General features: G+C 45.0%; 2 protein-coding genes across 3 annotated transcripts in view; one reads left to right on the top strand and one right to left on the bottom strand.

Moving 5' to 3' along the window:
• Positions 1–8568, top strand: part of NEK4 (NIMA related kinase 4) — a 54227-nt gene extending 45659 nt beyond the window's left edge. The window contains exons 16-17 of one of the 2 annotated variants that reach the window (XM_039480720.1): positions 5471–5567; positions 7418–8568. In XM_039480720.1, the coding sequence (XP_039336654.1) occupies positions 5471–5563 (93 nt within the window). In that variant the 3' untranslated portion in view covers positions 5564–5567; positions 7418–8568. Of the gene's footprint in view, positions 1–5470; positions 5970–7417 lie in introns of those variants that run through there. The other variant, XM_039480719.1, reaches the window with a different exon arrangement.
• Positions 8569–10340: 1772 nt separating this feature from the next.
• Positions 10341–16888, bottom strand: SPCS1 (signal peptidase complex subunit 1). Its single transcript, XM_039482370.1, has 4 exons — positions 16359–16888; positions 14574–14633; positions 11050–11136; positions 10341–10526 (listed from the first exon to the last, which is right to left on the bottom strand). The coding sequence occupies exons 1-4, from the start codon at positions 16743–16745 to the stop codon at positions 10404–10406; spliced, it is 657 nt and encodes a 218-aa protein (XP_039338304.1). The 5' UTR covers positions 16746–16888; the 3' UTR covers positions 10341–10403.
• Between the last annotated feature and the right edge of the window lie 115 nt (positions 16889–17003).

Below are 17003 nucleotides of genomic sequence, written 5' to 3'. Positions count from 1 at the left end.
TGACTACTTTGACATTACTCTATTAGCATATCTTCATTACGTGTCAACTTTGAATGCCCAAATTCTGTCTGACTTCACTGGAAGTTGTGTATGTGTATTTGAACATGTATCCAAATGGAGAAACCGATTTTTCTTCTTTGAGTGCTTGTTCATGTCAATTCCAATCAGGTGTGTGTGCATGCCGCGTGCACAGCAGCTGGAAGATTTTTCCCTTAGCAGTGTCTGGAGGGTCAACCTGGGTGCCCCCTGGAGTTGCACGTCATGGCACCAAATATAGGGCCCTGCTAACCCACCACCCCCTTAGTTCCTTCTCACCGCCGGTGACGACTAGCTGGAACAAACTGTTACTCTTGCTTTACGAGTGCATTTGGGCAGTGTCCACGCTTTGTGTTTATAGCTTCTAATGTAAGTAGTCAGTTAGAACTATGAACTATTAACTAGTAGCTCTTAAGATTTCTTTTGGGGGTTCCCCCCAACAACACTTCCCCAGTTCTGGGGTATGCCTTGGTCCCCAGGGTTCAAGCTCTGTGAGGACTGTGGAAAGTAAATGCCTAAGAGCGACCCGCACTGTTCCTGTCTGCAGTGCCTCAGAGAGAGCCACCAGAAGAAGTGCAGAATTTGCAAAGGGTTCTGCCCTAGAACCTTGAAGGACCGAGATCAAAGACTCAAGATCCTTCTAATGGAGGTGCACTCAAACCACAATCCGACCTATGCCCAGCAGAACCCACGCCCAGCACCTCATCATCAGTGCGCAGTGCACAAGCCGGTACCGAGGAAGGATGCCAAGGAGTCACGGCAGCGCCACAGCTCTGCCCATAGACAGTGTTCTGTCAGGCACTGGTCTCAGTCCCTGGTGCCCCAGAAAAAGAAAAGGCCAGAGAGGGGTCGCTCTTCCCCCTCCAAGCCCAAGAAGCCTGCAGCAGGGGGACCTGATTCGGGCAACGTCACCTCGGCTCCTCCGCCCTGGGATATAGTTGAGTCTGAACCTTCATTGCTCTCCAGATGGACATGTTGCACAGCTCCAGCTCCCCTCAATGCCAGAGGCATTCGAGGTGTCTCGGACCTTATGCGCCTCATGGTGCCGTCCTCCCCGCAGAGTAGAGACAAGTTGCCTGTGACTGCCCAGCCCCTGTTCCCATTAAAGGGCAAGCCAGCAATGATGGCGTACTGATCTCCATCTTGCCTCTCCCTGGCATGGTCCACCCACTTGGGGGAGCCTCACCGCTCCTCAGGACCCAGCTCCTCTGTGGTCGTCCTGCTCTGTGATTGAGGAGTCTGAGGCGGAATTCTAACATTCCGATAGGACCAGGAGCAGAAGTTCTAGGTCCCGCCGTGACCATCAGCCCTATCCGGTGCTGTGGCCACTGTACTGGCAACCCTTGACTCAGTGGCCCTTCTGGACACCCTGGGTGTATCGTCAGAGCCAGGGACAAATCCAAGGGTCAAGGTCCAGGTCCACATCGGTGTTTTCGGCGTTCTTCATTCCTCCACAAGCACCGTTGGCAGCGCCGGCACCAACTCTTCCGACCTTGGCACCACTGGCATCGGCGACCTCAGCACCGCCAGCATCAGCACCGATGATCCTCATTCCGACAGCCCTAGCACTGCAGGCTATGGACCTGGCAGCTGTGTGACCTCCTGGGCGCTGAGGGGAGTGAGCAGGGCCCATTGCCAAGACTTTCCTCCTCCCCAGACGAAACCGTGGCCGGGACATGGACATCCCCGGCCTTGGAGGACAACAGGGTCCTGCAACAGCTTCTGCGGCCGGTGGCCCAGAACCTGGGCATCCAGGCAGAGCAGATGGTAGAGGATGCCAACCCAGTGGTTGACATCCTTGCCTCCTCTGGACCCTCTCGTATTGCCTTGCCATTAATAAAGACGGTTACCGAGACCACAAAGACCTTGTGGCAGACCCCGGCATCTCTGTCCCCTACAGCCAAGAGAAATGAGAGATGGGACTTTGTCCCTTAAAAGGGATATGAGCACCTATATACCCACCCACACCCCAATTCCCTGGTGGTTGATGCAGCGAACCAGTGTGAGCACCAGTGCTACCAGGGCCCCTCTCCTAAGAATAGGGACATTAAAAGACTAGACCTTCTGGGGAGGAAGGTCCACCCTACTGGTGGGCTGCAGCTCTGCATATCAAACCAGCAGGTCATCGTTAGCAGATACTTGGACACCTGCGGTGTGATGGCCAAGTTTGCTGAGTTGCTGCCACAGGACTCTCGTGCCACTGGTGGAGGAAGAAAAACTGATTTCCTGAGCTTCCCTACAGGCCGCATTGGATGTGGAAGATGCAGCCTCCTGCACAATGGCCATAGGGGTTGCAATGAGGAGGAGTTCCTGGTTGCAGGTCTCTCCTACAAAGTCCAACAAACCATCCAGGACCTCCCCTTCGAGGGTTTGGCCCTATTTTCCGATAAAATGGATAAAAGACTCCAGTCTAAAGGACTCAAGGGCCACCCTCAGGTCCTTGGGCCTCCCCACTCCCGCCACTCAGCGCAGGCACTTCTGGCCGCAGCCTCCCTCACAGTTCTACCAACCACAGAACTGGCAGGACGCTCCTCAGAGGAGAAATAGGAGTGGCAGAAGACGACAGCACCCGTCCTCCGGCCAGGGCTCTGGCCAGCCCAACATACCTCCCAGCCCCAGACCAGCCTTTTGAGGGTGTTGTCGAGGATGGCACCCAGACTTACCTTTTTGTCCCGATTATCCCCTTTCTACCTTGCATGGTCATATATCACGTCAGACGACTGGGTACTCTGCACGGTAGAGAGGAGATACTCCATCCAATTCTGTGCCCTTCCAACCGCCTTCCCTGTCCCTCTTCAGGGACCCCTCTCACAAGCAAATCCTTATTCAGGAGATGCACTCACTCCTCTCTCTAGGGGCAGTGGAAGAGGTTCCTCAGGAGCAAAGGGGCAAGGGTTTCTACTCCTGGTATTTTCTAATACCGAAAGCCAAGGGTGGGCTCAGGACCATCCTAGACTTATGAGAACTCAACAAGTTCGTGAAGAAGCTCAAGTTCCACATGATCTCTTTAGCCTCCACTATCCCCTCACTGAATCCAGGAGACTGGTATACCACCCTTGACTTGAAGGACGCATACTTTTCACATAGCAATACTTCAGTTCCACAGAAAATACCTCAGGTTTGTGGTGAACCACCACCACTATCAGTTACTGTCCTCCCATTTGGCCTGTCAGTGGCTCCTCAAGTGTTCACCAAGTGCATGGCAGTTGTGGCGGCGTTCCTGTGAAAGCGGCAGGTACAGGTGTTCCTGTACCTCGACGACTGGCTGATCAAGGGCCACTCCAGGTCTCAAGTGGAGACACAGGTCATTCATAAGAATGAACTGGGTCTCCTTCTAAATGAAGGGAAATCAACGCTGTCCCCTGTTCAGAGGATAGAGTTTATAGGGGCAGTGCTGGACTCAACACAAGCCAGGGCATACCTCCCAGAAGCCAGGTTTTGGTCCTTAGGCAACATCATATGGCAGTTCCCCACCACTACAGCAAGGAATTTCCAGACGCTTCTGGGACACATGACGGCTTGTATCTTCAGTTGTGGCTATCGGCCAGTCCAGGATAATTTGGACAGGATTATAACCCTGCCTTACCCAGTACTCGACTCCCTCCTGTGATGGCTTGACCCAAAGGTAGTAGGTACAGGGGTCCCCTTCACCATCCCTCAGCCATCCCTGTCGTTACTGACAGATGTATCAGACTTGGGCTGGGGGGGACACATTTGGGAGGTCTCAGAACACAAGGTCTCTGGTCTCAGTGGAGCTCTCCTGCTCTGATCAAGTCAGACAAGTTCTCCTTGGCAGCAGAAAACCTTCACGGGAGCTATCTACCTTGCCAAGTGGAAGAGATTTTCAATCTGGTCAGAGCATCTCCCGTCCCTGACACTCGCCTTGGTGCCACTTATACTGGAATATCTTCTCCATCTTAAGCAGCAGGGTCTGTCCATGTCATCAATAAGGGTTCACTTGGCCACCATCTCCACCTTCCACCCAGGCAGCTTAGTCTTTGCAAATCTGATGGTCAGCCGTTTCCTTAATGTCTCGACAGGCTATACCGGCTTGGGACCTCAATCTGGTCCTTTCCAGGCTTATGGGATCACCATTTGAGCCCTTGGCGACATGCTCCCTGCTCTCTCTCTCTCATACAAGGTGGGGTTTCTGGTAGCGATAACCTCAGCTAGGAGGGTGTCTGAGCTTAGGGCCCTAACATCAGAACCTCCTTACACTGTATTCCCTAAGGACAAGGTTCAACTCGGGTTTCACCCAGCTTTTCTCCTAAAGGTTGTCTCCCAATTTCACATCAACCAGGACATCTTCCTCTCTGTATTCTACCTTAAGCCACACTCCAGCTCCAGGGGGCTTAAGGATTCAGTCATTGCATGTCCACAGAGCGCTGGCCTTCTACATCGAGAGAACAAAACTGTTCTGAAGGTCTATCCATTTATTCGTTGCAGTGGCGGACAGAATGAAAGGTCTTCCTGTCTCCTCTCAACATATCTCGCCATGGCTCACATCATGCATTCGGGAGTGCTACAACTTGGCAAAGGTGCCTGCTCCTTCAATCACAGCGCACTCCACCAGGGCTCGGGCCTCCTCAGTGGCATTCCTGGTGCAGGTTCCCACCCAGGAAATCTGCAGAACAGCAACATGGTCCACTGTACTCACTTTCACAAAGCACTATGCGATTACCCAGCAGGCCAGAGCCGATGCAGCCTTTGGACGAGCAGTGCTCCAGTCAGTGGAAGACACTGACCCCATCTTCTGAACTTGGGCTTGTGAGTCACCTGATTGGAATGGACATGAACAAGCACTCGAAGAAAAAAGTTACTCACCTTCTCGTAACTGTTCTTTGAGATGTGGTGTTCATGTCCATTCTAATACCCACCCTCCTACCCCTCTGTCAGAGTAGCTGGCAAGAAGGAACTAAAGGAGTGGCAGGTCAGCAGGGACCTATATTGGGCGCCCAGGCTGACCCTACAGATATTGCTAAGGGAAAAATATTGCGGCCGGCATGCACGCGGCACACACACGCCTGATTGGAATGGACATGAACACCACATCTAAGAACAACAGTTATGAGAAGGTGAGTAACCGTTTTTCATCTTCCTAATTAATGTAGATTAAATCGTAAGAGATCTTTAGCTGTTTCCATGCAAACCTTGGCTACAAATTATTAGGCAGACAAGTTTAATCAAAAATTCAAGTTATGTTTTAAATTTCACACCTTTTAATTCTGGAATTCCTTTTGACTTTGGAATATGCTCTTTATTTGAGCCAACACTATGATTGTGTTTAAATGTTATCAGCTCCCCCTTTTGATTGGTCAAACTTTTCATGTGACACTTTAATTTAAAGGTGCTTTGGTATCCTAAGTGTAAGTCTATCAGGTAGCAGCATTCATGTCTTTGATTAAAAAACAGCTATTTCTTTTATACTTAATAGTTGCACTTACGGGAGCACATGAGAGAAAAGTACACAGATTACAGTGTGAAGGCTCGCCATCTGAAGTTTCTTGAAGAAAATGTTAAGTTTTGACCAGGTGACTTAACTGGACCTTTATTCCCTTACAGCTGTTAGAGCAGGAGTTGGCAACCTACGGCATATGTGCCAAAGGTGGCACGCAAGCCGATTTTTGATGGCACGTGGGACGGGCTGACCTGCTCAGCCCGCCACTGCTCTGGGGTTCCCGCTGCTGGCCCCTTGCCAGCCGGGGTCCTGCCGCCAGTCCCACTCAGCGCCTGCTGCTAGCCTGGGTGAAGGAACCCCAGGCTGGCAGCGGGCTGAGACCCCAGCTGGCAGGAGCCAGTGGCTGAAACCGCAGAGCGGGGCAGGCTGGGCAAGGATCACACTAAACCAGGGGTCGGCAACCTTTCAGAAGTGGTGTGCCGAGTCTTATTTATTCACTCTAATTTAAGGTTTTGCGTGTTTTTAATGTTTTTAGGGGGTCTTTCTATAAGTCTACATTATATAACTAAACTATTGTTGTATGTAAAGTAAATAAGGTTTTCAAAATGTTTAAGAAGTGTCATTTAAAGTTAAATTAAAATGCTGATCTTATACCGCCAGCCTGCTCAGCTCGCTGCCAGCCTGCTCAGCTCGCTGCCAGCCTGGGGTTCTGTTCACCTAGGCCGGCAGCGGGCTGAGCAGGGCCTGCGGCCAGGACCCCAGACCTGGTGGGGGTTCAGGGCAGAAGGCTGGGGTGTGGGGGGGGGGTTCAGGGATCAAGGCAGAGGGCTGGGGTGTGTGGGGAGGTGCAGGGCAGAGGGATGGGGACTGTGGGGGTGCAGGGCAGAAGGCTGGGTGTGTGGGGGTTCAGGGCAGAGGGCTGGGTGTGTGGGGGGGGGTCAGGACAGAGGGCTGGGGTGCTCGGCTCGTAGGGGTGCTCCCAGCCCCCTGCCCTGAGCGGCTCATGGCAGGGGGCTGGAAGGGATGTGCCCTGTTCCACCCCCTTCCCCAAGGCTCCGTCCCTACCACTCTCTGCCTCTACGGTCCGTGCAGGCTGCCGTTCTTCCCCCTCCCCCTCGGAAGGGCTGTCAGCTGATTGGCGCAGGGAAGGAGAGTGGGAGGGGCAGGAAAGCACCATGCTGGGGGAAGAAGTGGGGGAGGGGGGAAGCTTGCCTGCTGCAGGACCAAGCTTCTGCCTCCTGCCCCCGCAGGGGAGAGCGGTGGGTGGGTGGGGGCTGAGGGCCTGGACCATGGCAGGCAGCTGCGTGCCAACTCAAAATCGGCTTGTGTGCTGTAAGTTGCTGACGCCTGCACTAAACTAATAAGATCTGCATTTTAATTTAATTTTAAATAAAGCTTCTGAAAGATTTTGAAAACCTTGTTTACTTTACATAACAGTAGTTTAGTTATATATTATAGACTTATAGAGAGAGACCTTCTAAAAAACGTTAAAATGTATTACCGGCATGCGAAGCCTTAAATTAGAGTGTATACTTGAAGACTTGGCAAACCACTGCTAAAAGGTTGCCGACCCGTTAGAGAAAAGCAGCAAGGACCTAGTTTTAGAGGTTGTCTGGTAGACTGAACTATCTCCATGTTCTGTATAGACTAATTTTGTGGTACTTATATTTACCCATGGATTTTTCATATCTGGGTAAAGAGGTAAACTGGTCTTGACAGAGTTTAATGCTTATTTGCCTGTGCACAGCAGCACATCTTTGTTACAGCATTAGTACTAGCAATGTTTTTGTATTAAAATGTGAAGGACTATTACTTTTTCTACAGAAGAAAAAATTGGTATTAATTTGGATTTTTACTTTACACTACTTGCCTTTTGGTCTCACTCACTGAATGAGTGTTTTATGGGTATGAAATTGTTTCTAGAAAGTACGTACTAAATTCTGTATGTAAACTACTAAGATTTATTTCTAATTTCTGTTTCAGTCATACTTGTCTCTTACTATACCACCACGTGACTGGGAACATTTGCTAAACCTGTAATGTGGGATTACTAGAATTATAATGTACTGAAGTTAAGACCTAAAGCTCAGTTTGGCATGGAGAGCTGATGTGATTTCTGTAGCTGCAAAAACTCACTGCAGTTTCTAGAAATGGTTTAAAATTTAAACTGTTTAAGATACAATAAAAAGATGGACTCCTTACTCTGAGCCCTTGGGCATCTTTAGAGCTCATGTTCAAGGTTTAGATTAGAATTTTGTTTTCTCCAACCAGAACAAATGCAAATACTAATTCCTTTTAGGAATGGAATAATGATTAAAGAAAGACTAGGTACATTCAGATAAATTGGTCTATTTAATGTACCATTTCATCTGTCAACTTGTCTTACAGGAAGTTTTTTTTATACTTTTGTTATGTTCTAATGTTTGACAGAACGTGTTTTGCAGGTTTGTAAATCTTTGATTTTTAAAGGGATAATTAAGTCAAGGATATCTGAATTTTGTAAAATAAAATCATATTCAGTAAGTCTACAAAATGTCCAGTTTCCTTAATACGCTTAGTAGATATTCTATCCTACAGAATAGCTCATGTAGAGAAATGCTGCAGAATAATAGTGCCCATCATCAGCACAAAGTGCATTAGAGTAGATGGCTTCACAAAATGGTAGGAGGCTCAACTCAGTTGTTCTCCACATCCATTGCAGCTTCTGCATCTCCCTCAGTCCCACTGTTCTGGGCATGTCTGGTTTATAGTTAACCTTCAAGCTACGAGGAGCAAAATCATTTTTAATAAGCAAAAATTGGAGTGTTGGTACAAAAGATGATTTGAACATTAAGAGTGCACACTAAAGATCACAAGAGAAGAGGCAGCACCCTGGCCAAATGCCAATTTGGATATTAAAATTTGCTAAGTAGCCCCACCAGTTTCTGTTGTGTTGGTATTCATTTCCTCTCCTAAGCCATTCCACTCTGCACCATTACACAGTTGATGCATTTAGAACAGAAAGTACTCTAAGTGAATTTTTCAGGCTAAGGAATTTAATCACTTATAAAGCAACCCTGCAAAGTTGCTGTGTTTCAGTAACAAAAAACAACAACAAAATCTTAGGAATTGTCTCATATTGTTATGCTTCATTTCTATGTGACTCCAACTACTTAAATTGCTTGAATTCATGAATAAAACTCGTCTTTATGATTTTAAACTTTCTCCTTACCACCAAACAATGGTTAATTATCTGTATCTGCCCTATTCACAACTCCGTTAGCTTTGCTGCAACTGAAATTCTCTTAGGTAAAGTCTTCCTAAAGGCCTAGTTCACATGATGTCATTCTTGCCACATTACAGATACTAGATGTAGGCATATTTTATTTGTGTACATACATACACATCCAAATCACATTAAAAAGGACTGATTTTCCATAAAGGGGAGGAAGGCAGTTTACTCACAAGGACCAGAAAGACTTAATTCCCTTTACTTTCCCCAGCTTTACACAGGAATCAAAACTTGTCCCTGAATTCTATGTAATAATACAGGGAAACCCTGCTATAATGTGCCCCGCAATAACGCGAATTCAGCTATAATGTGATTGTAAGGTGGCTCCGGCCGCACCAGGCCAAAAAAAAAAAAAGCAGCGGCTGGAGTGCCACAGAAGCGCAAAAAAGAAAAAAACTGCCAGAGCGCTGCTTAAGCGCCCCCCCAAAAAAGGGGGGGGGGGCGCGCAGAGTTCAGAAGCGCAAAAGAGAAAAGAAAAAAAAACGCCAGAGCACCACTGAAGCGCAAAAAAACCAAAACAAACAAAAAAACGGCCGGAGCGCCGCCAAAGCGCAAGAGAGAGAGGCTGGAGCGCCCCCGAAGGAAAAAAAAACAAAAAATGGAATGTGCCTTCCCCACTGCCTCTTACCCTTTTGGTGAGAAGAGCCGTTCTCCTCCCCAGCTACTCCTCGCTCTTCCTCTGCCCCTGGCACGTCTCCCCTGCTCTCCCCAAGTGTTTCCCTCTCTCACTGCATGACTGAGAGTCCCCGCTGCTGGAGCTGCACCCTTTCAGTTACTGTTATGGGTAGTTGGCAAATTAAAGTAGTTTTCTGCCCAAGAGAAATCGACTGGCTTGAAACTGACCGGCTTGAAACGGTAAACCCCGCTATACCGTGACCCCGCATTTAGCGCGATCCAATTTTTTGGACCCCAATCATCGTGTTATAGTGGGGTTTCACTGTATGTATACTTAAATTTTCATCCTTAATATACTTTAAAAATTTTGAGCAGCCATGAACTTGCAAATGCAATACACATAACTAAATCAGCTGGTTATTTTATACTCAATACCTTTGTTAAATGCACCACAGATACTTCAGCTGAAATGTTTTACTGATACCAGTATTTTAATTCAAGCTATTTCCTCGGTTTTCTTAACTAGACTGATTACTTTACAGGCAGTGTTACTTACAAATGAAATACTAAACTGCAGAGCTTACAAGAACATAGAACTTGCCTAAGTGTACCCTGAAATTCATTTATAATTTAAGCAACAAAGAATCCTGTGGCACCTTATAGACTAACAGACGTTTTGCAGCATGAGCTTTCGTGGGTGAATACCCACTTCTTCAGATGCAAGACCCACGAAAGCTCATGCTGCAAAACGTCTGTTAGTCTATAAGGTGCCACAGGATTCTTTGTTGCTTTTACAGATCCAGACTAACACGGCTACCCCTCTGATATTTATAATTTAAACTCTTAATGTTTACTTCCCATTTTGCTTTCATAGCACAGCCTAACAAAATTTTAGCTAGAGGCAATCTGCATGTTTTTCCTCAACCCCAAATATAGTGTTCCTTGAGTTGGATCCTGGTATACTAACAGTAGCAAGTAATCTCTAAAGTACTAAGAAAAGAAGGTGTCTCATACTGGGAATATCATTAGAAACCTTTAATGAAGCAAAATTCTCCAGTGTTACATCATGAGGGTTCATATTCTTCAACTTTTAGTATGCCTTTTCAGTTTTCTCTCTGCTGGCTTCTTATCTTCTGTTCCCGACTCTTGGACAGGTAGCCATTTCAGAGGATTGCGGCGGTACATAGGCCATGGAGGGAGTGTTAGCTTTAAAGGAAGAAAAAGTTTAATTATATAACTCACTAACCCCAACTTTGTCTAGCATGTAATTAGGACTGTTACTACTACACAACCTTCATTATGTGGACTTGCAGTATCAGCTGAACAAGGGCTGATTATTATCAAAATATTACTTAAGATGAAGGTCTACCGGATTGAAGAGACCATCTGATTTAGTGACTTAGATCACCAATAGAAGTCTTCTATACTGGAGTCCCTGTTTACATCAGTTTCTTAGGACCAGAACTGGACTATAAGAAACAAGGTACATTGGCTACGCTAAGAGGAGGTACAGGACTAGAAGAACAGAGAGTTCAGAATGAAAGTGCATAATGTAAAGTTTCAAGTGCATCTGTTTTGTATTATGCTCATCTAGTCAGTGCTAGTAGTCCTGTATTTAAGCACTGTTTCAGGTAAACAGCAGATGATGAACAGGCAACTTAGTTTTGGAAACTCCATTAGTATTTTTAGTAATCATGTAGTAATTTAGTAATAAATAATTTTGTCTTACCAGGCACGATAAAGCAAACCCAGCCATAACTATATAGACAGTCCAACCAAACTGTTCAGCGATGTAGCCATAGATAAAACCAATTACCTAGAAGAAGCAATACCAAATTTAATAAAATAACCTAATGAGCATTCCCAGACCAAAAATGATTTCAGTTAATTCTGAAAAATATCCCATAAAAAGGGAAAATCAATTACAAAACCACTAAATGTTAACGAGTTGGGAAAATTACAATTCCAACACAATCCTTAATCTTAGTCTGACACACACCCAATGAGTATCTCTAGTTTGAGATCAGTGTTGAGATAGTTGGACTAAGTTATTATATATGAATAGCCTTTGTGAATTAAAAGTAACTTCATGAATAGAACAGTAAAATTAGATGTTTGTTCAGTATGGTAAAGTCTGAAGTACAATTTTTATGTGGAGCTATTTTTCTAATGAATAGGCATAAGCAGAACAGGATGTGAATAAATATTTTACTTAAATATAGAGGATAAGGAACTGCTTTTAGACTTAGTGTCTAATAGTTATGGAGAAAGGTGTACTTGGCTTCATGTGAGACTAGATAAATAAAATGTAGGGGAGGTACAACACCACTGTGTTTAATGAAAATGAATTGGTGCAGGTTTGAGCCTGCAGTTTATACTGGACACTAAGCTGGCTTGTCTGATGTACTAGTTTTGCTTTGGATATTTAAGTTCTGTAGCTTTTACTAGAAGGGACGATATGGAGAGTGGGTATATGGCCTCTGTGTAGAGCAGACAGGAAGTTATTTTTGGAACCTCAACATGAATTCCTGACTCCATAACTGGAGTTCTCCAAGCTACTTACATATTTTCAATCGATATTTTGGCTATACCTTTACTTTAAGAATAATTTCTAAATAATATAGTATGTACTCAGAGGGCCTCAAAGTGCTTTAAAAATTTTAGGCTTAGCCACAACTCATGTGGGAGTTCAGAATTCTTCCCCTTTTACAGAAAGAAAAACTGGCAGGTTACACAGGAAGTCAGTGAATGTGGTGTGTTGTATGATCCCCAGAAATTCTATGCTGTAAGGGTTCTAACTAGGACTGTCGATTTAATCGCAATTAATTCATGCGATTAACTGAAAAAAATTGCAATTAAAAAAAATTGATCACATTTAATCGCAGTTTTAATTGCACTGTTACATTTCAATTGGTATTCTATTGTTTATTAAATATTTTTGGATGCTTTTCTACATTTTCAAATATATTGATTTCAATTACAACACAATACCAAGTGTACAATGCTAACTTTTTTATTACAAATATTTCCACTGTAAAATAATAATTTTCAATTCACCTCATACAATCTCTTTATTGTGAAAGTGCAACTTACAAATGTAGATTTTTTTGTTACGTAACTGCATTAAAAAATAAAAGAATGTAGAGCTTTAGAGTCTACAAGTCCACTCAGTCCTACTTCTCATTCAGCCAGTCACTAAGACAAACAAGTGTGTTTACATTTACAGGAGATAATGCTGCCGGCTTCTTATTTACTATGTCACCTGAAAGTGGTAGCCAGCATTGTAAGGTATTTACATGCCAGACATGCTAAACATTCGTATGCCTCTTCATGCTTTGGGTACCATTCCAGAGGACATGCTTCCATGCTGATGACACACATTAAAAAATAATGTGTTAATTAAATTTGTGACTGAACTCCTTGGGAGAGAACAGTTATCTCCTGCTCTGTTTTACCTGCATTCTATCATATTTCATGTTACAGCAGTTTCAGATGATGACCCAGCACATGCTGTTTGTTTTAAGAATACTTTCACTGCAGTTTTGACAAAACACAAAGAAGGTACAAATTCTAAGGATAGCTACAGCACTTGACCCAAGGTTTAGGAATCTGAAGTGCCTTCCAAAACCTGAGAGGGACAAGGTGGAGCATGTTTCAGAAATCTTAAGAGCAACAGTCTGATGCGGCAACTACAGAACCCGAACCACAAAAAATGAAAATCAGCCTTCTTCTGGTAGCATCTGCCTCAGATGATTAAGTGAACATGCATCGGGCTGCACTGCTTTGGATCGTTCTCGAGCAGAACCCCTTATTAGCATGGATGCATGTCCCCTGGAATGGCAGTTGAAGCATGAAGGGACATATGAATCTAGCCCTTAAATATCTTGCAACACCAGCTACAACAGTGCCATGTGAACACCTGTTCTCACTTTCAGGGGACATTGTAAACAAGAAGCAGGCAGCATTATCTCTGATAGATGTAAACAAACATGTTTGTCTGAGTGCCTGACTGAACAAGAAGAAAGACTGAGTGGACTTGTAGACACTAAAATTTTACATTTGTATCTTTGATGCAGTGTTTTGTAAATCTACATTTGTAAGTTCAACTTTCATGATAGAGATTGTATGAGGTGAACTGAATACTTTTTTTATAGCACAAATATTTGTAATAATAAAGAAAGTGAACATTGTACACTTTGTGTTGTAAATGAAATCAATACTGAAATTTAGAAAACATCCAAAATAGTTAAATGGTATTCTGTTTAACATTGTGACTTAATCGTGGTTAATTTTTTAATTGCTTGACAGCCCCAGTTCTAACCAATGCAGGTTTATATAATATATAGCTTGTAACAGCTGTCAGGCCTGCAGCACAATACTCTCAGTGGTTATAAAGTTAACTAACAGATGGGAGTCCTGTAGTGTATGAAGCTCACAGCTGTTAAATGCTTCTGGAAAAATCTGGAGTGTGAAAGAAGCCTTAATGTTGGCATCTCTTCATTTGAGTGCTTGACTTTGCATCCTTAATGTTCTCTTAATGTATTTTTTTTTTGCATTATAGAATACTGAAGGGATCATACTAAAACACCTCCAGTATCTGCATATTTAACTATTTAGACTTGTCAGTAGCATTTATAAAGCAGGTTGCAAACACTCCTCCACTTCTATCAAAAGTGAGGCAGACAAGTTAAGTGACTTACCCAAGGCCCCATAGAACAGAGTCAGAGCTACAATTAGAACTTGAGAGTTCTTGGCTTCTTGCCCTATGCTTAGTCCACTAAACTATGCTGTCTCTTCAGGATTAAGGAATCTGACATTGAATTAAACTGGAATCCAAAATCCATAACCGATCCTCTAATACAGTGGCTCTGACTTTTACTGGTGACCCCTTTCACAGAGCAAGTCTCTGAGTGCGACCCCCTTATAAATTAAAAGCACTTTTGTATATATTTAACACCATTATAAATGATGGAGGCAAAGCAGGGTTTGGGGTGGAGGTTGACAGCTCGTGACCTCCTGAGGGGTCTCGACCCCCAGTTTGAGAACCCCTGCGCTAATATCACTGCAATCTAACTAATTGTATTTTGAACATCATAGACAAAGTGTAACTCTTCCCACCCTGCAAAGTCTCATTCAAAGACAGTCTGGCTGATTTGCTTCAAGCTTTAAAAGTTTAAGAAGATTTCAGACCATAATCAGTTTATTTGTAAAGGATGTCTAATACAGCTTTAACCATGGCTCCATTATACTTACTGCAGAAACAAGAATGATCCCTTGAAAAATCTGTTCTGCTAGTTTTTGACCCTTGTAGTCCTGTGGAGGGAAAAAAATAGTTAAAGGTTATAATTACCCAACCATCTACACCAACAAGTAAACAATTCTTGCAGCCTCTGTCACGATCAAGTAGCACAAAGACAGAGCTTGTGCATATGCCCTGACTTTGTAGTGAGTGATGTGGAATACAAAACAAATGCTTAAGACTACAATGTTTTCTTGTGTATTCTTTAAAGAAATCTTGGTTTTATGCTGTAAAAATCTTAATGCCCAGCCTAGTGTCTCCTACAGCTCCAATGATAACACAAAAAAAGCAGGAAACTGCATTCTGGGCTATCATTAGGAGTTTGGGCTTCTGTGCAGATATCCCTAAGTCACATCACAGTTAATAAGGAGGAGGTTGCATTTAAAATTTCAGAAAATAAGTTTAATTTATTGAATTTTTATAGCCCTTTGCAAAGAATCACCTCGTGTTGATTCAATATTTCCCGTTTTATAAAACTGGGAAACAGGTTGTCTTGCTGAAGGTCTCATGCAACCTATGGCAGAGCCAGTACTAGAATGCCCAGCTCTCTGCTTAGAGCAAAGGACCATGCTTCCGCATTCTGAATTAAATTTAACTTGCATAGGAAGCTTATGTTATAAGCAGTAGATAAGTGCACACATATATTGGTGAAGAAGTGAACATAGCAAGACTGGTGTGTGTAATTTAATTGGTATGTTGGTATATTTTCCTCCTTGTGCGTTGTAACCCCACTTCACCAGAAGAAAACCAGTAATTACACACTCTCAAATATGTCAACAATGTCAAACAGTGACTGATATGTGAAATTGAGCACATGTGTATTTGGAATCCAGTACCATATCCTGTCTTCTGCATTCCAGATACTCTCATCCTGGAGATAATAGTATTCTGTCTACATTAATATCCAGAATACTTGAAGGTACAAAATGTTGCTGTAAAAAAAAAAATCAATATTTCAAGCTATGGTTCCAACTCTTGGGTGGGAAGGAAAGATAGGGAGCATCACGAAAAAGACTTAGAAAGTCAAATGCCACTGATTTCAAAAGAACACAATTGTGAAGTGAGCTGCAGCTCATGAAAGCTCATGCTAAAATAAATTTGTTAGTCTTTAAGGTGCCACAAGTACTCCTGTTTTTTTTTTTGATGAAACATGCTTGCTTTAATGCTTGCATCGCAGCTAGGTATACCATAGCCACAAACATCTTGGACAGAAGTAGTCTGTTTGCATTGGTGTAGACTGATGTTGCAGCAGTTGTCACTATAGAACTTTTAAATGGTTTAATGAAGTACTATATCTCACCCCTTTCCAGATATTTTAGAATAGCTACTTCTTGTGGAGGAATGTTGTTGGCATTGCACTTGATGTCATTCACTTTAAGCTAAGATGATGAATACTACAAAAAAGTGAGCAGTTAAGACTTCAAGTCAGGAAATCCCCAGTAACTCAGCCACAAAAGTGTGGGCAGCATTCTTACTGTACACGGAAGCACTGACAACTTAATTACCATGTCGTAGCGAAGAATAGCTGATCTGTACTGTTTGTTTACAGCACAGACCCCTTGCACAGTAACAGGCCAATAGAACAGTGTGGCGCTGGGTATGGAAACCGAACTAGGCAGCACCAACCCCAGGAGACGGAGGCTGATGCGTCCAGCTCAAGGCAGCCGCCGGAACACTGGCCCGGTTGGTTTTATTACCCAGCCCGCGGTGCTCCCTGTGGCGCTGGGGACCCCCCTTACCATCTGGGTGGGGATGGAGCCGAATAGGTCCAACATGGTGCTAGCGACGGAAGTCGCCTCGCCGGCTGCCTCCCCGCTCTCGCTGCTCTCCTCGGAATTGCCCGCTCCGCCCTGAGAGGCGCAGGCCTCGGAGACGCGCTCAGCCTCCGAAGGGGAAACGTCAGGAGCGTCCTGAGAGCCAGAGCCGGCACCGGCCCGTGAGGTGGAGGCCTCAGAGGCACCGGCCTTGGCGGAGGGAGGCGAGGTCTCGCGGGCGGCAACCTCCCTGCCGGAGCGGCTAGCCCGCGTCCGCACTCTATCAGCGGCGGCGAAGGAGCGGGAGCGGGTCCGAGTCCGGAAGGCAGGCGCTGAGCTGGCCGGAAGCAGCGCAGCCTTGCTCCGCCCCATCTCCCGTGAGCCTCCGGCAGGGAGCTGTCCTTGCCAACTGCCTGAACAACTGCACCGGCCTCAGCGGGGCGACCCCGACCCCCCGCCGTAGGACACCAAAGCCAACCCCAGCCACAATCCGCTGCGGCTACGCGACGCTCGGCTGCGTCTCCATGGCAACAGTTAACAGCGCTCCAGGACCTCGGGTGCGGGGTCCTCAGCGCAGAGGTGTGCCTAACACACTGCCGGACAGAACGTGCGCCGGCTGGGCTGTTTCCC

The sequence above is a fragment of the Mauremys reevesii genome, linkage group 7 (assembly GCF_016161935.1).
Source record: "Mauremys reevesii isolate NIE-2019 linkage group 7, ASM1616193v1, whole genome shotgun sequence".
Lineage (NCBI taxonomy): Eukaryota > Metazoa > Chordata > Testudines > Geoemydidae > Mauremys > Mauremys reevesii.
Note: the sequence above shows the minus strand (reverse complement) of the source record. Positions and strands in the feature narration are given on the sequence as shown.

Bases quoted from the DNA above. Each gene is read 5' to 3' on its own strand.
- SPCS1 (XM_039482370.1), bottom strand. From the start codon at position 16,745: ATGGGGCGGAGCAAGGCTGCGCTGCTTCCGGCCAGCTCAGCGCCTGCC. The intron at 14,634-16,358 runs GTAAGGGGGGTC...TTCCCTCCACAG, and splicing joins GCTCCATCCCCACCCAGATG to GACTACAAGGGTCAAAAACT. The intron at 10,527-11,049 runs GTAAGACAAAAT...CTTCCTTTAAAG, and splicing joins GGTTTGCTTTATCGTGCCTG to CTAACACTCCCTCCATGGCC.